The 21,630-nt window shown below is 39.9% G+C and overlaps 1 protein-coding gene across 28 annotated transcripts in view; it reads left to right on the plus strand.

The window, feature by feature from the left end:
• Positions 1-698: 698 nt before the first annotated feature.
• IFT88 (intraflagellar transport 88) overlaps positions 699-21,630 on the plus strand; it is a 124,648-nt gene continuing 103,716 nt past the window's right edge. For 6 of the 28 annotated variants that reach the window (XM_024925288.4, XM_063595908.1, XM_057299631.2 and 3 more), the window contains exons 1-3: positions 717-859; positions 8,000-8,095; positions 16,596-16,658. In XM_024925288.4, the coding sequence (XP_024781056.2) occupies positions 8,006-8,095; positions 16,596-16,658 (153 nt within the window). In that variant the 5' untranslated portion in view covers positions 717-859; positions 8,000-8,005. Of the gene's footprint in view, positions 860-1,276; positions 1,607-2,601; positions 3,423-6,643; positions 6,773-7,989; positions 8,096-16,595; positions 16,659-21,630 lie in introns of those variants that run through there. The other 22 variants (XM_063595903.1, XM_034936396.3, XM_063595904.1 and 19 more) reach the window with 17 other exon arrangements.

Here is a 21,630-nt window from a genome sequence, read left to right on the forward strand (position 1 = left end):
ACCCAGGTTCTAGGTGGTTGGGACACAATGGTTCAATCCCTGTCTAGTAAATAAAACGGACACCTTAAGCGCTACAATCAAGGTGCGCACGGGGTGCTACAGAACAATACGCAGACAGGAGGAGGTGGGGGGAAAGGTGAGACTTCCCAGGCAGGTGTCATCCCAGAATAACTTTTACACAGGGTGACTAAGCGAGTTAGTGACTGCGCGGAAAACGGGCTTCCAAGGTTCACAAGGCTCGTGCTGCGGCTCCGGGAGCTATGTCACAGTAAGCTTACTATCATCCTTTGGGCATCTGCTTTACGGATGAGTTCATCAGGATTTAAAGGATCTTGGTTCCATATCCTTCCCCTTCCTCACAAAGGCCGCCAGCCCGGAGCCCCTCTAGGCCCTCCTCCCTCCTGCATCTACTGGCCGCGAGCCTTTCCCTCCCCGCCCCCTTCACACAGGCCGCCCCCAGCCTCCCAACACCCCCGTTCCGGTCCACGGGAGGCCCCGGCCTCCCTGCTCTCTCCTCCACCGTTCTACCCGCATCGCCCGGCTTCCCGCAAGCCGCTGACACCGTCCCCTCAACACCCTCCGCCCACCGCCACTCCCTTCCACTGAGGGGGACCCGGCTGCCTTCTCTCTGACCCGCCGTTCTCCGCCCCCACCCACTTCCCCAGGCCTCCCGCACCACCCCCTTCCCGCCGAGCTCTCTCCCGCCCCCGCGCTTCCGGCCCCGCCCGCCCCCGCGCGGAGGACTGTGGGAGCGGCTTCCTTGGATTCCGCGCTTGGCAACGGCTCGGCGTCGCGCTTTGGCCAACCGCTGCGTCGTCCCTGGGCCCGACTAACTGTCGCCCGCTTCCCTCAGCGTGAGGTAGGAGAAGGGCGCTGGGGCCTAGTGCTTCAGGGCCCCTGGCAGCCGTGCCCCTGCGGCGTCCTGTGTGGCGCACCCCGCCGAGGGCCTCTTCGCCCGTCTCCTACCCGCCCCTGTCGGCCCCGGGGCGGTCTGAGGCGGGGCCCCAGATGGACTCGGCCTGCCCCTGCTTTTCTCCCTCAGGCTCCCGAGTTGTCTACTCAGGAACGCGGGCGTTGTTTCTCACATCGGTGTCCCCAGCTCACAGGCTTTTCTTGCTCTTCTGAACTGGGACGGGCGTCGCTGACCGCTTGGCGATGGCTGTCCCAAGTCCCAGTCACGCCTGACGGGGAAACTTAAAACCCAGTTAGATTACTGCGCCAGCTCTGGAATCGCACAGCAGAGACGGTGCACATCGCTCTTTAATTTTCTTGTTAGGTAAAGCACTTCAAATTGCCTGATGAAAGTTGAATCAGGAATGAAGATAAAAGTACACAACAGAATGCAGAAAGCGGTACTTAGCCTCACAAAGATGGAAACATTCCAAAAACGTGAAGTACTGTTGTCCCAAGATTCTTTCTAAGCCTAAAATTACACTTTTACTAGTCCGATTTTCTGGTTGTGAGTTTTTTTTGTTTTGTTTTGTTTTTTCGAGAAACTGCAGTAGGCTTCTTGGAAGTAGACCAAGGGTGTCCAATCTTTGGCTTCCCTGGGCCACATCGGAAGAAGAATTGTCTTGGGCCACACATGAAATTCACAAACACTAAGGTAGCCGATGAGCTTTAAAAAAATCGCAAAAAAGAATCTCATAATGCTTCCAGAAAGTTTACGAATTTGTGTTGGGCCACGTTCAAAGCCGTCCTGTGCCACGTGCGGGCCAGGGTTGGAAAAGCTTGAAGTAGACTGTCCATAGTCAGTAGAAGAGTATTAAAAAACATACCTTTCACTTAAAAAAAAAAAGGTTTTGCCAGCATTTGATTTATATTAAACATAGGTGGCATCATCCCCAGATTATTTCAACATGGAAAAGTTTGTTACATGTATAAGCTGCTTTGGAAATTGCCTGGAGAATCCAGAAACCCTGGGTTGTATAACAACAGTTGTTCTGCCACCCATAGCTATTAGCCATGCTTGATTCCCTTCACCTTTCCTGGCCTCACTTTCCACATCTTTTAATATTTGTATGTTCCACAAGATGTCTATTCAACTAAAGTCTCAAGTCAAACCTTTTAAAAATCTGGTTACAACCTAGCAGAAAGGATTTCTCATTCTAAAAGTTGCTTCCTTCTATAACGTATGTGTCAACTAAGCTGACTTAAATAGGGTTCATAATCCGAAATTATGGTTCAGAATAGTGGTTCTCAAAGTGGTCCCCAGACCAGTAGCCTCAGCATCACTTGGGTTTAAGAACCACTGGTTTAGTATTATCTGAGCTAAAGCTTTTAATTAAAAATATTTTATATATCTTTTACCAGTGACTTTTAATACCTTTTTTTTTCTTTTTGAGACGGAGTCACGCGTTCTGTTGCCCAGGCTGGCGTGCAGTGGCGGCAATCTCGGTTTACTGCAAGCTCCGCCTCCCGGGTTCACGCCATTCTCCTGCCTCAGCCTCCCGAGTAGCTGGGACTACAGGCGCCCGCCACCATGCCCAGCTAATTTTTTGTATTTTTAGTAGAGACGGGGTTTCACCGTGTTAGCCAGGATGGTCTCGATCTCCTGACCTCGTGATCCGCCCGCCTCGGCCTCCCAGAGTGTTGGGATTACAGGCGTGAGCCACAACGCCTGGCCCTTTTAATAACCTTTTGAAGCTATTTTGGAATGACCATTTCTATGTGGGTGACATTTGCCCTCATAGTAGTTAATTTTCATCTTCAAAAAGTAATGAGAAATTAACTCAAAATGGATCAATGACCTAAATATAAGAGCTAAAACTGTTAGAAAAAAAGCATAGGTATAAATACTCTTGACCTTAGATTAGGCAGTTCTTTCTTAGATATGATACCAAAAGTACGTGCAACCAAAGAAAAAATAAATTGTATATCATCAAAATTTAAAACTTTTGGCCAGGCGCGGTGGCTCACGCCTGTAATCCCAGCACTTTGGGAGGCCGAGCCGGGCGGATCACGAGGTCAGGAGATCGAGACCATCCTGGCTAACACGGTGAAACCCCGTCTCTACTGAAAATACAAAAAATTAGCCGGGCGTGGTGGCGGGCGCCTGTAGTCCCAGCTGCTGGAGAGGCTGAGGCAGGAGAATGGCGTGAACTCGGGAGGCGGAGCTTGCAGTGAGCCGAGATCGCGCCACTGCACTCCAGCCTGGGTGACAGAGCGAGACTCCGTCTCCAAAAAAAAAAAAATTTTTTTTAAACTTTTGTGCTTCAGAGAATAGTACAAAGAATGTAAAATGATGTACAGAATGGGAGAAAGTATTTGTAAATCATTTATATAATGTTTAGTATCAGGAATATATACAGGATCCTTATAATTCATGTGATAACCTGATTTTTAGGAATGAGCTGGCCGGGCGCGGTGGTTCACGCCAGTAATCCCAGCACTTTGGGAGGCCGAGGTGGGCGGATCACAAGGTCAGGAGATCGAGACCATACCGGCTAATATGGTGAAACCCCATCTCTACTAAAAATAAAAATAAAAATAAAAAAATTAGCCGGGCTTGGTGGCGGGTGCCTGTAGTCCCAGCTACTCGAGAGGCTGAGGCAGGAGAATGGCGTGAAACTGGGAGGCGGAGCTTGCAGTGAGCCGCGCCACTGCCCTCTAGCCTAGGCGACAGAGCAAGATTCCGTCTCAAAAAAAAAAAAAAAAAAAGAGCAAAAGATCTGAACAGACATTTCTCCAAAAAGATATAGAAATGGATAATAAGCAGATGAAAAGATACTCAACATCATTAGTCATCAGGAGAATGCAAGTCAATACTACAATGAGATACCATTTCATACTCACTAGAATTGCTATAATCAAAAACAGGAACAGTAACAGATGTTGGCTAGGTCATGGATAAATTGGAAACTTCATGCATTGCAGGTGGGATGTAAAATAGTGCAGCCACTTTGGAAAACAGTCTAGCTGTTCCTCCAAAAGTTAAACATAGAGTTACTATATGATCCAGCAATTCCTTTACTAGATATATTCCCAATAGAATTGGACCTATATATGCATGCTAAAACTTGTACACACACATTCATAGTGATGTTATTCATAAAAGTCAAAAAGTGGAAACAATTCAAGTGTCCATTAACTAATGAATGGATAAGCAAAATGTTGCAGATGTATTTAACCATAAAAAGTAATGAAATATTGATACATACTACTGCGTGGATGAACCTTGGAAGCATTATGCTAAGTGAAAGAGACCAGACACAAAAGGCTACATATTGTGTAATTTCCTTAATATGAAATGTCCAGAATTGGCAAATCCATAGAGACAGAAAATAGATTAATGGTTGCCAGGGACTGGGGAAAGGGAAGGGAGGCATGGAGAGCTGCTAACAGGCCCCATATTTCTTTATGGGATGATGAAAGTGTTCTGGAATTACATACTGGGGATGGTTGCACAACCTTGTGAATATACTAAAAACCACTGAATTATGCACCTTGAAAAGTTAAGTTGTATGGTATATGAATTATAGTTCAAAAACTAATAATTTTGTTAGTATTTAAAATATATAAATAATTTTTAAAGGTTATGAGAAGCCACATATATGTGGTATTATGCTGAGAAAAAGATTAAGCTGAAAATTTATTATTTATTTATTTTTTATTATTTATTTATTTATTTTTTGAGACAGAGTCTGGCTCTGTCGCCCAGGCAGGGGTGTGGTGGCACAATCTCGGCCCACTGCAACCTCCGCCTCCCAGGTTCAGGCCATTCTCCTGCCTCAGCCTCCTGAGTACCTGGGATTACAGGTGCCTGCTATCATGCCCGGCTAATTTTTTTGTATTTTTAGTAGAGACGGGGTTTCACCATATTAGCCAGGATGGTCTCGATCTCCTGACCTCGTGATCTGCCTGCCTCGGCCTCCCAAAGTGCTGGGATTATAGGCGTGAGCCACTGCGCCCAGCCTAAGCTGAAAATTTCTTAGGAATTTGCTGGTGCACTTAAAATGTACAGGCCTTAAGAAAATATGTATTTGCTTTAAAGAAAATACATTTCTTGAATACTAGCAATACTACATTTCTTGGGTAATTAGCCCTCCTCCACCTCCCACCCCTCAAATTGCCTAAAATATTGACTTGATTTGAATGATACTTCCAGGAATCCTTGCCAGATTCTTTAGTAATTATTAGATTTACAGTATATCTATATGGTAATTTCATTTCTCCCATGCTTCTGTCCAAGTCAAAATGTAGAGATGAATCTTGAAATTTTACATTTTTATTTGGGAAGAAAGAATTGCAGTTTGAGGACCAGGTGGTCTTTGGTATGTCCAAAGAACAAAGAGAAGGTTGGAGGTTTATCAAAAGGAGAAGTGTCATGTAGTGCTCTTTGAGAAAGTTCACTGGAACTAGTGAGGTTCTGGGAAGCTGGCAAGTTCTAATTGGTGGGTAGCTGTGGTGGGCAGAATTAGTCCTATATTTGCAGCAAGTTATCTCAGCAGCTATAAATAAAATTGGCCTCAGGTTTTAGCAGCCAGTTTCAGCAGCCAGACTTGCAGAGAATTCCATTCTTCAAGCAGTGTTATGTGTCCTGAGTGCCTCCCCACCAACACACCCCAGCTTCTTGACTCTGTTTTAGTTGGGTATGACAAGAATGACTCAATTTGTATGATCAGCTTTCACTCTTCTGTTTCATTTTGCTTTGATATCTTTTTTTTCTGTCTTGCATTTTTTCCCTCAACATTTCATTATGAAAATTTTCAAACATGCAGCAAGGTTTAAAGAATTTTATGTTGAATGTTACTCCTGCTACCTAGATTCCACCTTTAACCTTTTTCTATAGCTGCTTTATCATGTACTTATCCATTTACCTATCTCTCAATCCATCTATCAAGCCATCCTTTTTTTTTAGAGACAGAGTCTCACTCTGTCACCCAGGTTGGAGTGCAGTGGCATGATCTCAGCTCACTGCAACCTCTGCCTCCTGGGTTCAAGCGATTCTCGTGCCTCAGCCTCCCGAATAGCTGGAATTACAGATGTGCACCACCATGCCCTGCTAGTTTTTGTATTTTTAGTAGCGATGGGGTTTCACCATCTTGACCAAGCTGGTCTCAAACTCCTGACCTCAAGTAATCCACCCGTCTTGGCCCTCCAAAGTCCTGAAATTACAGGCATGAGCTACGGCGCCCGGCCTAAGCTGTCTTATTTTATGTATTTTAAGCTAAATTACAGCTATTACATGTTCCCTGAAATAACAGCATGCGTATCAATTATATAGTTCAATATTTGTTTATAGTTCTTACTTTTGAGGTAAAATTTACAAAGCAGAAATCTCAGTGTATATTTGCTGAGTTTTCACAAATGCATACACTTGTGCGACTCAAACCCCTGCCAAGATACAGAACATTTATCATCACCCCAGAAAATTCTCTCATGTCCCTTTCCATTCAATCCCTAACCCCCATCCCCAAGAAGCGATCTCAGTTCTGATGGTTTTCTACCGCAAATTAGCTTTGCCTGTTTGAGAACTTCATATAAAGGAAACAGTGCATAATGTACACTCTATGTAAGGCTTCTTTCACTCAGCATAATTGGGATTCTTTTTTATTGCTGGATAGTACTTCATTGCGTAAGTATGCCACATTTTGCTTGTCCATTTTACTGATGGGTATCTGGTTTGTTTCTGATTTTTCAGTATTATGAATAAAGCTGTGACAGAAAAGAAAGGTTTAATTTGAAGAATGAGACTCTCCTCTAAATTACCAGGTCCAGAGAGGCGTGGGAGTGAAACAGCAGTCACATCTCCTTTACCTTCTTGGGCTAAGTAATCATGTCTTGAAACTTGCTTGCTATTGCCATAAGTAGCTATAAATTAATCTAACAATGGCACTGTCTGGATACTATAACCCATACAATGTAGCCAATCACTAATCAATGTTATTTTTTTAAACCAGTGAGAATTTCTGACAGACAGCTTTGTATCAGCCCACTCCCTGCCCCACTTTTTTGCCTTTAAAGATCTGCTTGAAACAAAGGCCAAATGGAGCTCCTGTCCAAGGTTACATGAAGTCTGAGTGTTCTGGGCAGGCAGCCATCCTCATTTTGGCTCAAGTAAACTTTTTAGAATTGTATTTTATGCCTCAATTCCTTTCTTTAGGTCGACAGCTACTATGAACATTCTTATACAAATCTTTTTGTAGACATATGTTTTCATTCCTCTTGAGTAAATATTTTTGAGTGGAATTGCTGGGTGATAAAAGGTACTTTTAATAAAAGTTAATTTTATGAAACTGCAAGACTTTTCTCCCAAAGTGTATCATTTTACACTCCCATCAGCAACGTGTGAATACTCTGGTTGCTCCACATCTTTGCTGACATTATGTGTTGTTGGTCTTTTTAATTTTACACATTCTGATGGGTATGTGGTGGCTTCTGCCTTGCATTTTAATTGGCTGTTGCATACCTTTCTTCTGCACTTGATACTAAGCTCCATGAAAATCAGGACAATCAATTGTACCCCCTCTAGTGCCTGTCACTGTTCTTTCAGTGTCGTAGTTGTGAAATAAATGTGAAATGAGGACAATAACTTAATGTTTTGACATCTAGTTTTGGGAATTTGATGTGAAAAAAATTGAAGCCATGAAAATATATATAGATAAATTTGACCACAAATGTCATTAAATAGTTATACTTTATTGGAATTAAGAATTATTTCTGGCCTGGCGTGGTGGCTCATGCTGGTAATCCCAGCATTTTGGGAGGCCAAAGTGAGAGGATCACTTGAGCTCAAGAAATTGAGTCCAGCCTGGGCAACATAGGGAGATCCCATCTTTACAAAAAATTTCAAACTTAGTTGGGTGTGGTGGCACAAGCCTGTAGTACCAGGGAGGCTGAGGTGGGAGGATCACTTGTGCCAGAGAGATCAAGGCTATAGTGAGCCGTGATTGTGCTACTGCATTCCAGCCTGGGCAACAGAGCAAGACATATCTCAAAAAATATATATATATATTTCTTATACCAAGAACATATCTACACTGCCAGTTTTTCCTAGGTACAAATGATGCAAAATGTGCACCTGGCTCCGGAGACAGATGAAGATGATCTTTATTCCGGCTATAATGACTACAATCCAATCTATGATATCGAGGTAACAAAAGCTAGTTGTTTTTTACATTGGTCTTGGTTAACCAGCTGGTTTATGAAGACTGTGGATTTGAGAGTTCTACTTTATTATGCTTTAGATTAAATAAGCTGATTCAAAAACCTAGAAAAGTGCTATTACAGAAGACTCTACTGACTTCCACCAAAAATAATAATTGCAGCAGAAGGAAAGATCATGAGACAGGTTACAAAAATGAATTAAGGTGAATTATATATACTTGTATTCTTCAGCACTAGCTATCCAAATGTGTAAAAGACTTAGATCACCTGAAAGTATTTAAAATTAGGGTTTTAAAAAAAATTCTAAAGTTGAAATGTCTTGTTTTTTGGTTTTAATTTTTGTGAGTACATAGTAGGTGCATATATTTATGGGGAATATGGGATATTTTGATACAGGCATACAATGTGTAATAATCACATAAGGGTAAATAGGGTTTCTGTTACATCAAGCATTTATCCTTTGTGTTTCAAACAATCCAATTATATTCTTTTAGTTATTTTTAAATGTACAATTAAATTACTGACTATAGTCACCCCATTTTGCTATCAAATACTAGATCTTACGCTTTCTTTCTGTTTTTTTTTTTTGTACCTATTAACCATTCTCACCCCCTCCCCTGCCACTACCCTTCCCAGCCTCTGGTAATCATCCTTCTATTCTTTATCTCCTTGAGTTCAGTTGTTTTAATTTTTAGATCCCAGAAATAAGTGAAAACATGCGATGTTTGTCTTTCTGTGCCTGTCTGATTTCACTTAATAGAATGGCCTCCAGTTCCATCCACATTATTGCAAATGACAGCATCTCATTCTTTTTTATGGCTAGTTTTCCATTGTATATATGTACATTTTCTTTATCCATTTGTCTGTTGACAGACACTTAGATTGCTTCCAAATCTTGGCTATTGTGAATACTGCTGCAGCAAACATGGGAGTGCAGATATCTTTTTGATATACTGTGATAGAGTTTGTATATTTATCCCCACGCACATCTCATGTTGAATTGTAATACCCAGCATTGGAGGTGAGACCTGGTGGGAGGCGATAGGATCATGAGAGTGGATTTCTCATGAATGGTTTAGCATGATCTTCTTGGTGCCATCCTCACCCCATGTGATGTGACTGCTCCCATTTTGCCTTCTGTCATGAGTGAAAGCTCCCTGAGGCCTCCCCAGAAACTGAGCAGATAACTGATATCATGCTTGTACAGCCTGCAGAACGATGAGCCAATCAAACCTCTTTTCTTTATAAATTACCCAATCTCAAGCATTCTCTGGTGCAAAAGTAACTGCAGTTTTTGCCATTTTAATTGCAAAACTGCAATTACTTTGGCGCCAACCTAATAGCAATGCAAGAACGGCCTGGTACATACTGATTTCTTTTCGTTTGAGTATATTCCTAGCAGTGGGATTGTTGGATCATATGATAGATCTATTTTTAGTTTTTTGAGGAACCTCTAAACTGTTCTCCATAGTAGTTGTACTAATTTACATTCTCACTAACAGTGTATGAGGGTTCCCTTTTCTCCACATTCTCACCACCATTTGTTATTACCTGTCTTTTGGATAAAAGCCATTTTAACTGGAATGAGATGACATCTCGTTGTAGTTTTGATTTCCATTTCTCTGATGGTCAATAATGTTGAGCACTTTTTCATATACATGCTTGCCATTTGTATGTCTTCTTTTTAGAAATATCTATTCAGATCTTTTGCCCATTTTTAAATCAGATTATTAGATTTTTTCCTACAGAGTTGTTTGAGTTCCTTACATATTCTGGTTATTAATCCCTTGTCAGAGGGATAGTTTATAAATATTTTCTCCCATTCTGTGGGTTGTCTCTTCACTTCATTGTTTCCTTTGTCGTGCAGAAGCTTTTTAACTTGATGTGATCTCATTTGTCCATTTTTGCTTTGATTGCCTGTGCTTGTGGGGTATTACTCAATAAATCTTTGCCCAGTCCAGTGTCCTGGAGAGTTTCCCTAGTGTTTTCTTTTAGTAGTTTCATAGTTTGAGGTCTTAGATTTCTAAGTCCTTAATCCATTTTTATTTGATTTTTGCATATGGTGAGAGATAAGGGTCTAGTTTCATTCTTCTGCATGTGGATATTCAGTTTTCTCAGCACCATTTATTGAAGAGACTGTCTTTTCCCTAATGTATGTTTCTGGCACCTTTGTCAAAAATGAGTTCACTGTAGATGTCTAGATTTGTTTCTGGGTTCTCTATTCTGTTCCATTAGTCTGTCTGTTTTTATGCCAGTATCATGCTGTTTTGGTTACTATAGCTCTGTAGTATAATTTGAAGTCAGGTAATGTAATTCTTCAGTTTTGTTCTTTTTGCTCAGGACAGCTTTGGCTATTCTGGGTCTTTTGTAGTTCTATATAGACTTTAGGATGTTTTCTTCTGTTTCTGTGAATAATGACATTGGTATTTTGATGGGTGTTGCACCAAATCTGTAGATTACTTTGGGTAGTATGGACATTTTAACAATATTGGTTTTTCCAATCTATGAACATGAAACATCTTTCCATTTTCTTATGTCCTCTTCAGTTCCTTGCACCAATGTTTTATAGGTTTCATTGTAGAGATTTTCACTTCTTTGCTTAAGTTAATTTCTAGATATTTAATTTTATTCATAGATATTCTAAATGGGATTACTTTTGTGATTTATTTTCCAGATTGTTCACTTTTGACATATAGAAATGCTACTGATTTTTGTAGGTTGATTTTGTATCCTGCAACCTTACTGAATTTATCAGTTCTAATAGTTTTTTGGTGGAGTCTTTAGGTTTTTCCAAATATAAGATCATATCATCTATAAACTAGGGTAATTTGACTTTTTCCTTTCTGGTTTGGATGCCCTTTATTTCTTTCTCTTGCCTGATTGCGCTAGCTAGGATTTCCAGTACTATGTTGAATAACAGTGGTGACAGTGGTCATCCTTGGCATGTTCCGGATCTTAAAGGAAAGGCTTTCAGTTGTTTTTCATTCAGTATATTAGTTGTGAGTCTGTTACATGACTTTTTTCACATTGAGGTATGTTTCTTCTATACACAGTTTTTTTTTAGGGTTTTTGTGAAGGGATGTTGAATTTTACCTAATGCTTTTTCAGCATCAGTTGAAATGATCATGTGGTTTTTGTTCTTTATTCTGTTGATATGATGTATTACATTGATTGATTTGCATAAGTTGAACCATCCTTGCATCCCTGGGCTAAATCCCACTTGGTGATGATGAATGATTTTTCTAATATATTGTTGAATTCGGTTTGCTAGTGTTTTATTGAGGATTTTTGCATCAATGTTCATCAGGGATGTTGGTCTATAATTTTCTTTCTTTGATGCATCTTTGTCAGGTTTTGGTATCGGTAATACTGGCCTCATAGAAGGAGTTTGGAAGTATTTCCTCTTTCTCTGTTTTTTGGAGTAATTTGAGTAGGATTTATATTAGTTCTTCTTTAAATGTCTGGTAAAATTCAGCAGTGAAGCCATCAGGTGCCGAGCTTTTCTTTGCTGGGAGACTTTTTATCGTGGCTTCAGTCTTGTTACTTCTTTTTTTTTTTTTTTTTTTCAGATGGAGTCTCGCTCTGTAGCCCAGGCTGGAGTGCAGTGGTGCAATCTCAGCTCACTGCAAGCTCTGCCTCCCAGGTTCATGCCATCCTCTTGCCTCAGCCTCCCGAGTAGCTGGGACCACAGGTGCCTGCCACCACGCCTGGCTAATTTTTTGTATTTTTTTTTAGTAGAGACAGAGTTTCACCGTGTTAGCCAGGATGGTCTCGATCTCCTGACCTCATGATCCGCCCGCCTCGGCCTCCCAAAGTGCTGGGATTACAGGCGTGAGTCATTGAGCCTGGCCCAGTCTTGTTACTTCTTTTTTTTTTTTTTTTTTTTTTTCAGTCTTGTTACTTCTTATTGGTCTGTTCAGGTTTTGGATTTCTTCATGGTTCAATCTTGGTAGGTTGTATATGTCTAGGAATTTATCTCTTTCTTCTAGGTTTTCAATTTATTGGTATATAGGTGCTCATAGTAGCTTCTAATGATCCTTCAAATTTCTGGTTTTGTTGTAGTTGTTGTTGTTTGAGATAGAGTCTCGCTCTGGTTGCCCAGGCTGGAGTGAAATGGCGCAATCTCAGCTCACTGCAACCTCTGCTTCCCGGGTTCAAGTGATTCTCCTGCCTCAGCCTCCCAAGTAGCTGGGATTACAGGCATGTGCCACCACGCCCGGCTAATGATGTATTTTTAGTAGAGATGAGGTTTTACCATGTTGGTTCGGCTGGTCTTGAACTGCTGACCTCAGAAGATCTGCCTGCCTAGGCCTCCCGAAGTGCTGGGATTACAGGTGTGAGCCACCGCATCCAGCCGATCCTTCACATTTCTATGGTATCAGTTGTAATGTCCCTTTTTTATCTCTGATTTTACTTATTTTGGTCTTCTCTCTTTCTTTGTAGTTAGTCTGGCTAACGGTTTGTCAATTTTATCTTTTCACAAAACCAACTTTTTGTTTTGTTGATCTTTTGTATTGTTGTCTTTGATTCATTTTCATTTATTCTGCTCTGATATTTATTATTTTCTTTTATTAACTTTGGGTTTGGTTTGCTTTGCTTTTCTAGTTCGAGATGCATCATTAGGTTATTTGAAGTTTTTCTTCTTTTTTGATGTAAACACTTATAACTATAAACTTCTCTCTTAATACTGTTTTCACTGTATCCCACAGCTTTTGGTGAAACCAGCCAGGCTTGTATCCTTCCCTTAAGTCAACCAGTTCCCCTGGGCCCTGGGTGGGTCCAGAGATGCTGTCTGGGAGCCAGGGCCTGGAGTCAGAATCCTTAGAAATTTGCTTGGTGCTCTATTCTTCTGCTGCTGCTGAGCTGGCACTGAACCGTAAGACAAAGTCCTTCCCACTCTTTCCACCCTTTTCCCCAGGCAGCAGATTCTCTCCTGTGTCTGTCACCACAACAGACCCGCAGAGAGTACTACCAGGGTATCGCCAATGTTTACTTAAGGCCCAAGGGCTATTCCTTCAGGTTTTGGTGAATTCTGCCAGGCCTGGGACTCACCCTTCAAGGCAGTGGGTGTCCCTCTGGCTCAGGGTAGGTCCAGAAATGCTATCCAAGAGCCAAGGCCTGGAATCAGGGACCCTAATAACCCACTTGATGCTCTAACCCACTGTGGCTGAGCTGATACCTAAGTTGCAAGACAAAGTCCCCTTTACTCTCCCCTCTTCTCATCTCAAACAGAAGCAGTCTCTCTTTGTAGCCACCACAGCTGTGAATGTGCTGGGTCACACCTGAAACCAGTAGATCTCAGAGTCTCACCCAAGTCCCACTGTATGTACTACCTGGTTATTGCTGCTGATTATTCAGGACCCAAGGGCCCTTTATTCAGCAGTGATGAATCCTGCCATGGCTGGGTTCTTTCCTTCAAGGGAATTTAGTATAAATCAGGAAAACCATTGAAACCTCCTCATTCTCCCAATTATAAAATTAAGAAATGCTAATGGAAACAAAAACTAGTAATCCCATCACTCAAGAAATAACTACTGTCAACATTTTAAACATTTTTGTGCTTTGTCTTTCCTTCATGTATACATACACAATTTTCTTTTAGTATGTTTGGAATTGAACTAGTAATTACTTTTCTGTTTACTTTTTTACGTTCAACTACATCATAAGCAGTGTCTCATGATACTAAATATTTGAATATTAATGACTACATAATATTGAAAATATATAGGTGATTAGAAGTATTTTCTCTGCCAGACGCGGGGACTCACACCTATAATCCCAGCACTTTGGGAGGCTGAGGTGGGCAGATCATCTGAGGTCCGGAGTTCAAGACCAGCCTGACCAACATGGTGAAGTCCTGTCTCTACTAAAATACAAAAATTAGCCAGCCGTGGTGGCGGGCACCTGTAATCTCAGCTGCTTGGAAGGCTGAGGCAGGAGAATAGCTTGAACCCAGGAGGTGGAGGTGGCAGTGAGCCAAGATCACGCCATTGCACAATGAGCCAAGATCACGCCATTGCACAACAGAGCAAGACTCCCTCTCAAAAAAAATAAAAAAACCTAAAGAAGTGTTTTCTCACGATAGGATATTTTTTCCTGTTTTCTGCTATTGTAGATAACATTGTAGTGAAAAAATTTGTGCATAAATAATTTTCTATGTTTTGATCAAACACTACCTGGGATAGAGTCCCAGAAATGGAATTAATGGATCATGGATCATGAAGATTTTCTTTTTTCTTTTTCTTTTTTTTTTTTTGAGATGGAGTCTCGCTCTGTAGCCCAGGCTGGAGTGCATTGGCGCGACCTCTGCTCATTGTAAGCTCCGCCTCCCAGGTTCATGCCATTCTCCTGCCTCAGCCTCCTGAGTAGCTGGGACTACAGGCGCCCGCCACCACGCCTGGCTAATTTTTTGTATTTTTAGTAGAGATGGGGTTTCACCGTGTTAGCCAGGATGGTCTCGATCTCCTGACTTCATGATCCGCCCACCTCAGCCTCCCAAAGTTCTGGGATTACAGGCATGAGCCACCGCCCCGGCCTGAAGATTATTATTTTTAAAGCACCAGGGACACTTCCTACCTCCTCAGGTTGTTGCACTGTGGCTGCATAATTTAATGTGAAGTGAATACTCAGAATATCAGACCCAAAAATAAATTAGACAGTGAAGTAAAAACAATTTTTGGCTTATGCTTGGTTTTCTTTGATCTTAACTGTAATAATAACAAGTTCAATAAATAAATGAATTACTTGCAGCAGTGGCTTAAGATATTCATAGAAGATGCAATTTGTTAACAAAGTGGCAAAGAGTTCCAAAAGTTGTATAAGTTTGGTGTTTGTAATTGGAGAATTTGTTGACTGTCCTTTTTAGTTTGTCCTTTAGTTAGGATTTACTGAGCTGATTAACCAAATTTTACTAATAATTTAGGAATCTTAAGGGAAATTTTTTTACCCAAAGATCTGCTAAAGTAGAAGTATAATAAATTATGTTGAAGGTTACCTTTGGATTTATACTTCATTCAAAAGTCTTTAGTTTCTATGGGTAACTGAGAATTGTGTAATTTTATGTAGTTGATATGGAAGGTTACAAAGATAATTTAGGCTGGGCACAGCGGCTTATGCCTGTAATCCCTTTAGGAGGCTCAGGGGTGGATCACTTGAGCTCAGTTTGAGACCAGCCTGGGTAACACGGCAAAATCCTGTCTCTAAAAAAATACAAAAATTAGCAGGTTGTGGTAGTGTGTGCCTGTAGTCCCAGCTCCTAGGGAGACTGAGGTGGGACAATCACCTGAGCCTGGGAAGTTGAGGCTGCGGTGAGCTGTGATCGCACCACTGTACTCCAGCTTGGAGGTTGGAGTGAAACCCTGTCTCAAAAAAAAAAAAAAAAAAAAAAAAAGATAATTTAAAGTAAAAATTAAGAAGGCTTGTATGCAATAAAACTGTGTTTTAAAAGCACTGTATTAGCATCCTGGTAATATAAACATTTTATTTTGATTATTTTCAAATTTTTAAAAAGTTAATTGATAGTGACTTTATTTTTTTGTATTGTTTATTTTTAAAATAATTGACAAGTGTGTATTTTTGTGGGAAGTAGATTGAAATAAATCAGAGGCAAGGATGAGAACTGCATTTAATGTGTCTGAAGGGTTAAAGCCAGAGTGTGTGTTAGAGAAGGGGAAGTAGGAAATACGGGATGGTTGGAAGATTGACTGTTGGTGAGACTGGGTGCTTTTGAGAGACTATAAAAATGGTATTTTGTTCAGGAAACACAGGAACCCTTATATCCTGCCCTTGATTACTGTTCTTTTCCTCAAATTTCCTGAAGGGGAATGTAAGTACATTTCAGGAATCAGCAAAGCAAAATAACATTTTATTTCTACTGAGATGTTGATTCCAAATGGCAGTGCAGGTTGGACTTGTTGAGCCCCCCATTTGCTTAGATTAGCTCCAGTCTGCGTCTCAGACTTGACCTCTCCAGTGAGATGAAAAATCCTTTTCATTTGGGCAGATGGAAATGGCACCAAAGAGAGTGCCCCCTGCTTGTAGAAAATATGGCCTTTTCTATCCTGAGGTAGGGTGGGAGAAGAAGAGAAAGACAGGGGGATGGTGGGGAGAGAGAGAGAAAGAGAGATGTAAATCTCCAATTCCAAGCCACCAGGAAAAAAGAAACAGAAGAAAGGCCACATCCTTGTACACTTGATGTTTCAACCCGGCACTGTGATACCACTCATTAAAACTGTAGCCAATAAGATGTCCATAAAATTGACTAACATGACCGGTACTCCTCATTCTGGGAGAGGAAGGAGATTTGCTATTCTGGGTAGTGTGAAGTGGGGAGATTTGAGGTAGGAGTCCGTTCGTCCCTACCTAGATGTCAACAGTTGGCAGTAGATGAATTATAGAGGCTCTTGAGTACCAAACAGCAGTTTAAACTTATTTTTTCCCCCAATTCTTACTCTGTGTTGAATGTTAAATTTACGTTTTCATTTTAGGAATTGGAGAATGATGCAGCTTTTCAGCAAGCTGTGAGGACTAGTCATGGCAGAAGACCTCCAGTAAGTGAAAAAAAATTTTTTTTAATTGTGGTAAAAAATACATAACATGAAATTTACCAGATTAACCATTTTCACCTGTATATTCCTATAGTGTTAAAGATTATAACCATCATTAAGTTTAGATGGTAGTGAAACAGATCTTTAGAAGTTTTTCATCTTGTATATATGAAAGTCTGTATCCATTAAACAAAAACTTCCCATTTTCTCCTACTTCCAAAGCCCCTGTAACTACCATTCTACTTTCTATTTCTATGAATTTGACTAATTTAGATACCTTACATAAGTGGAGTCTCAGAGTATTTGTCTTTTTGTGACTGGCTTATTCACTTAGTATAATGTCCTCAAGGTTCATCCATGTTGTAGCATGTGACAGAATCTCCTTCCTTTTTAAGTTTGAATAGTATTCCATTGTATGTTTATACCACATTTTGTTTATTCATTCATCTGTCAATGAACACTTGTTCATTTTTGTTATTCAGTTGTAGGAGTTCTCTATATATTCTGGATATTAATGTCTTATCAGATGTATGATTTGCAAATATTTTCTTTCATTTTGTAGATTGCTTTTCACACTGATGTGTCCTTTGATACACCAAAGTTTTTTAGTTTGATATAGTCCCAATTGTCCATCTTTACTTGTGTTGCTTGTGCTTTTGGTGTCATATTCAAGAAATAATTGCCAAGAACAATGTCATGAAGCTTTTCCCCTGTTTTCTTCTAGCATTTTTTGTAGTTTTAGGTCTTACCTTTAGATCTTTAATCCATTTTGTGTTCATTTTTATATATGGTATAAGATAAAGGTCCAAATTCATTATTTTGCACATGGATATTTAGTTCTCCCAACACTATTTGCTGTACAGACCGTCCCTTCCCTGTTGAATGGTCTTGGCACCATTGTTGAAGATCATTTAACCATATATGTAAGGGTTTGTTTCTGGGCTTTCTATGCTATTCTATTGGTCTGTTTGTCTGCCTTTATGCCAGTAACCACACTGTTTTGATTAGTATAGCTTTATAATATGTTTTAAAATCAGGAAATGTGAACCTTCCAACTTTGTTCTTTTTCACAGTTGTTTTAGCTACTTGGGGTCCCTTGATATTCCATATGAATTTTAGGATGAATCTCTATTTCTGTAAAAAAAAAATGTCATTTGGATAGTAAGGATTTGATAAGGATTGTATTGAATACACTGGGTGGTATGGACATCTTAACAATATTAAGTCTTTCAGTCTATGAACCTATGAACACAGGATGCCTTTCCATTTGTTTATGTCTTCTTTAATTCATCAATGTTTTGTAGTTTTCAGTGTATCTAGTTAGTGAATTTTAAAGTATTTGAGATCAAATGATTTCTTATGTTATTCAAACTAAATATTTTTATTAGGCATCAGAATATTGTTTACCTAAAAATTCATTGTTTTAAAAATATTTGCTTTTCTAATTTTTAAAGTGGCATAAATATTGATCCCTCAAAACATTGGGGCTTAATTTACAGATTGCCCTTCCTTGTATTAATATTAATTAATACTCAATTAATTTTCTACGAGTACATGAATTGCTAGAGTAGTTTTTTTCAGTATTAGTATTAAGGTTTTTGTATGTGTCATACAAAGCATAGACATCTGCCTTTCACAGTGCATGAAATCTGCCAAGCTTTGTTTGTAGTTGAAAATAAACAAGGTTGACACTAGGTAGTGAAGTAGAGAAAGTTCTATCCCTAATGTTCTATGTCTAATATTCCTTTTTTGAATGCTGCTTCTCCCTACCTATCTAATACTGTACAGCAGTGGCTCTCAGCTGGGGGCACTTGTGCCCCCCCACCAGGGACATTGAGCAATGCTTGGAGAGATATTTTCAGTTGTCACAACTTGAGTGGGTGCTACTGTCACCTAGTGGGTAGCAGCCAGAGATGCTGCTAACCATTCTACAATGCATAGGGCAGGCCCCGGTAATAAAGAGCTATCCAGCCGAAACTCCTTTGCTTTAGATGAAGTGTCCTTCTGCTGTTATCTTCCCTCACTTTGTCATGTTCTCCCGTCCTCCCTGTCCTACGTACTTATCTAGCAAAAATAAATCATTGTGAGTAGCTTGCCCATCTCATTTGGGGTAAATGCATTTAGTGTGGTTCCTTGCAAGGAGTTTGGCTAAATCACTGCACAGGTAGAGGACACAGTCAGTCCTCCACAAGACCACTCCCACTTCTGACACCAACTGCAAGTTCATGGTTCCCAGAACCATCCTCAGGCTTGATAATTCTCTGGAAAGACTCAAAGAACTCACTGAAATCTCCTATACTTACAGTTTAATCATGGGAAGGATACGAATTAAAATCCACCAAGGGAAGAGATGCATAGAGCAGGGCCTAGGAGTGGTCCAAACAGAGAGCTTCTGATTATCCTCTCCCTGTGGAGCAAGACATGGCAGTACCTTTTCCTAACCACAGTGTGACAGTACTTGAAGAGTATTGCCAACCAGGGAATCCTACTCTAGACTTTGGCGTTCAGAGTTTTTACTGACACTTGATCACATACCACCCACCAGGCCAACCTTTAGTCTCTAGTCCCGGAGGTTCAGGCTAGTAACTCCAGAAGCTGATGTGTCCCAAAGCTCCCATTGTGAATCACATTGATAGACTGACCAGTGGCCAAAGCCAGGGCAAACAAAGACACTCCCGTCAGGCAGAGCATTTCAGGGGTGTAGAAATCATCTCCTAGGAGCCAACAACAGAGGCCAGACCTCTCTTTGAGTAAAGTTAATTCTTCACTACACATTCTAAAACCCATATTTTATTTATTTATTTAATTCTTTTACAACCCATATTTTAATTTTGAAGTTACCTTCATTACGGGAAGAAAAACCATAGGCTCTGAGTCCTTGCACTAGGCTAGTGATTAGACTGTAAGCTTTTCAAAGAGGCAGATTATCTCATTCATCATTCTTTTGCTTGTCTACTTAAGTGTTCCATACATCTTTATTGACTAACTTAGTAAATCAGTGAACTTTGTCTTTAATTAAGTGATTTCAGGGATCACGTAACAGGTGATAATTTTGCCAGGTGGCCCTTCAAAAGATCTTTAGAAATGACTTTGGAGATTCTTATTTTATAGATGAGGAAACTGAAGCCTAGAAAAGCCAAGGTCTCACAGTTATCTGTAACTGGGATAGTGTGTGGGTCATTTGATCCTCTGTTGAATGATATTTTCATCACATCCTACTTGTTATATTAAATGGGAAAAAGTTTTATACTTGTCATATGAAACATCTTACAGGTTCACTTAAGAGGACAAAATTCTAGGTTGCTCCTAAGGAGCTTACAATCTTCAGAAGGAAAATTAAATGGACACACTTAGATATTACAAGGCATGAAGTAATAAATTATAATAAAAGAGTATAAATTGCTGTGGAATTTAAAAGAGAGGTTATTTACCACTAGTTGGGAAAATCAGAAGAGATTGCTTAGAAGATAAATTAAGAGTTGATTATTACGGGATATGTAGAATTGAGATTGACCTTGAGATACAGGAGAAAAGGGCATTGCAGGTAAGGGTACAAGATGAATGAGGGAAGAGAGTGTAGGAGCTGCCCAATGCTAACAACAAAACACAAAAACGAGATTTAGTCATTAGGCAGTAGTTAAAAAAATAATGGTCTTCCCCTCAGTTGGTTCTCGTGGAAGAAGTTGCAGAGACCCATATCCTTCCTTTTCAGTTTTTTCTTAAGACCTGGAGCCAATCTTATCAAGCATGAGTTTAAGCCCTGAAACATGTATACAAATTAAAATACCTTCCAATGTCTAAAGTTCACCTAACAACTTTATATGTTATCACCTACAATTCAGGCATTTGTTTTCCTACAGAATTAACATATATGTATGTTTTTTCCCATTTTTTTAACCTCTAATTACATTTTCCTTATGATTTAGTTCAAAATATTTTCTAATTTCCATGGGTATTTCTTCTTTGACCTGTGGGTTATTTAGAAGTATATTTAATTTCCAAACAATACATTTTTCTAGTTATCTCTGTGTTACTGATTTCTAGTTTTATTCTTAGATAGGGAACATAATCTGTATGCTTTCAATTTTTTGAAATCTGTTAATGTCCCAAATGCATTCTTGAAGAATATATATGTTCCACGATGGGTACAGTGTAACATGTCAATTAGGTAAAGTGTGTTAATGGTTTTGTTTAGATGTTCAATATTTTTACTGATATTTTGTTTGCCTACTGCTTTTTTTTTTTTTTCTTTCTTTCTGAGACCAAGTCTCACTCTTTTGCCCAGGCTGGAGTACAGTGGCATGACCTTGGCTCACTGCAACCTCCACCTCCTGGGTTCAAGCAATTCTCGGGCCTCAGCCTCCTGAGTAGCTGAGACTACAGGCGTGAGCCACCACACCTGGCTAATTTTTGTATTTTTAGTAAAGACGGAGTTTCACCATGTTAGTCAGGCTGGTCTTGAATTCCTGACCTCAGGTGATCCACCCACCTCAGTGTCCCAAAGTGCTGGGATTACAAGCATGAGCCACTGCGTCTGGCCTACTGGTTCTATTTTTAATGAGAAAGCGTGAGCAATTCTTGTACTCTGGTTGTGAGTTTGTATTTTTTTTAGGTTTTTGCTTTATATATATGGAGCAAAGATATTTAGAATTGCTATATTTTCATAGTAAACTGAGCCTTATATTGTTATGAAGTATGCCTCTATCTCTAGTAATGCTTTTTGTCTGTTTGCAAGATATTAATATGTTGTTATAGCTATACAAGCTCTTTGTCTAGCATTTTTATTGTATGTCTTTCCTGTCTTTTTACTTCCAACTTTTCCGTATCAATTTATTTAAAATGTAATTCTTATTAGCAGCATGTGATTGGTTTTTATTTTTTTAATAGTCTAACTATCTTATTATTTTAGTTAAGTATTTATTCCATTTACATTTAATGAAGTTACTGATTTCCTTTAAATTTGCTATCTTACTAT

Source organism: Pan paniscus, chromosome 14 (genome assembly GCF_029289425.2).
Source record: "Pan paniscus chromosome 14, NHGRI_mPanPan1-v2.0_pri, whole genome shotgun sequence".
Taxonomy (NCBI): Eukaryota; Metazoa; Chordata; class Mammalia; order Primates; family Hominidae; genus Pan; species Pan paniscus.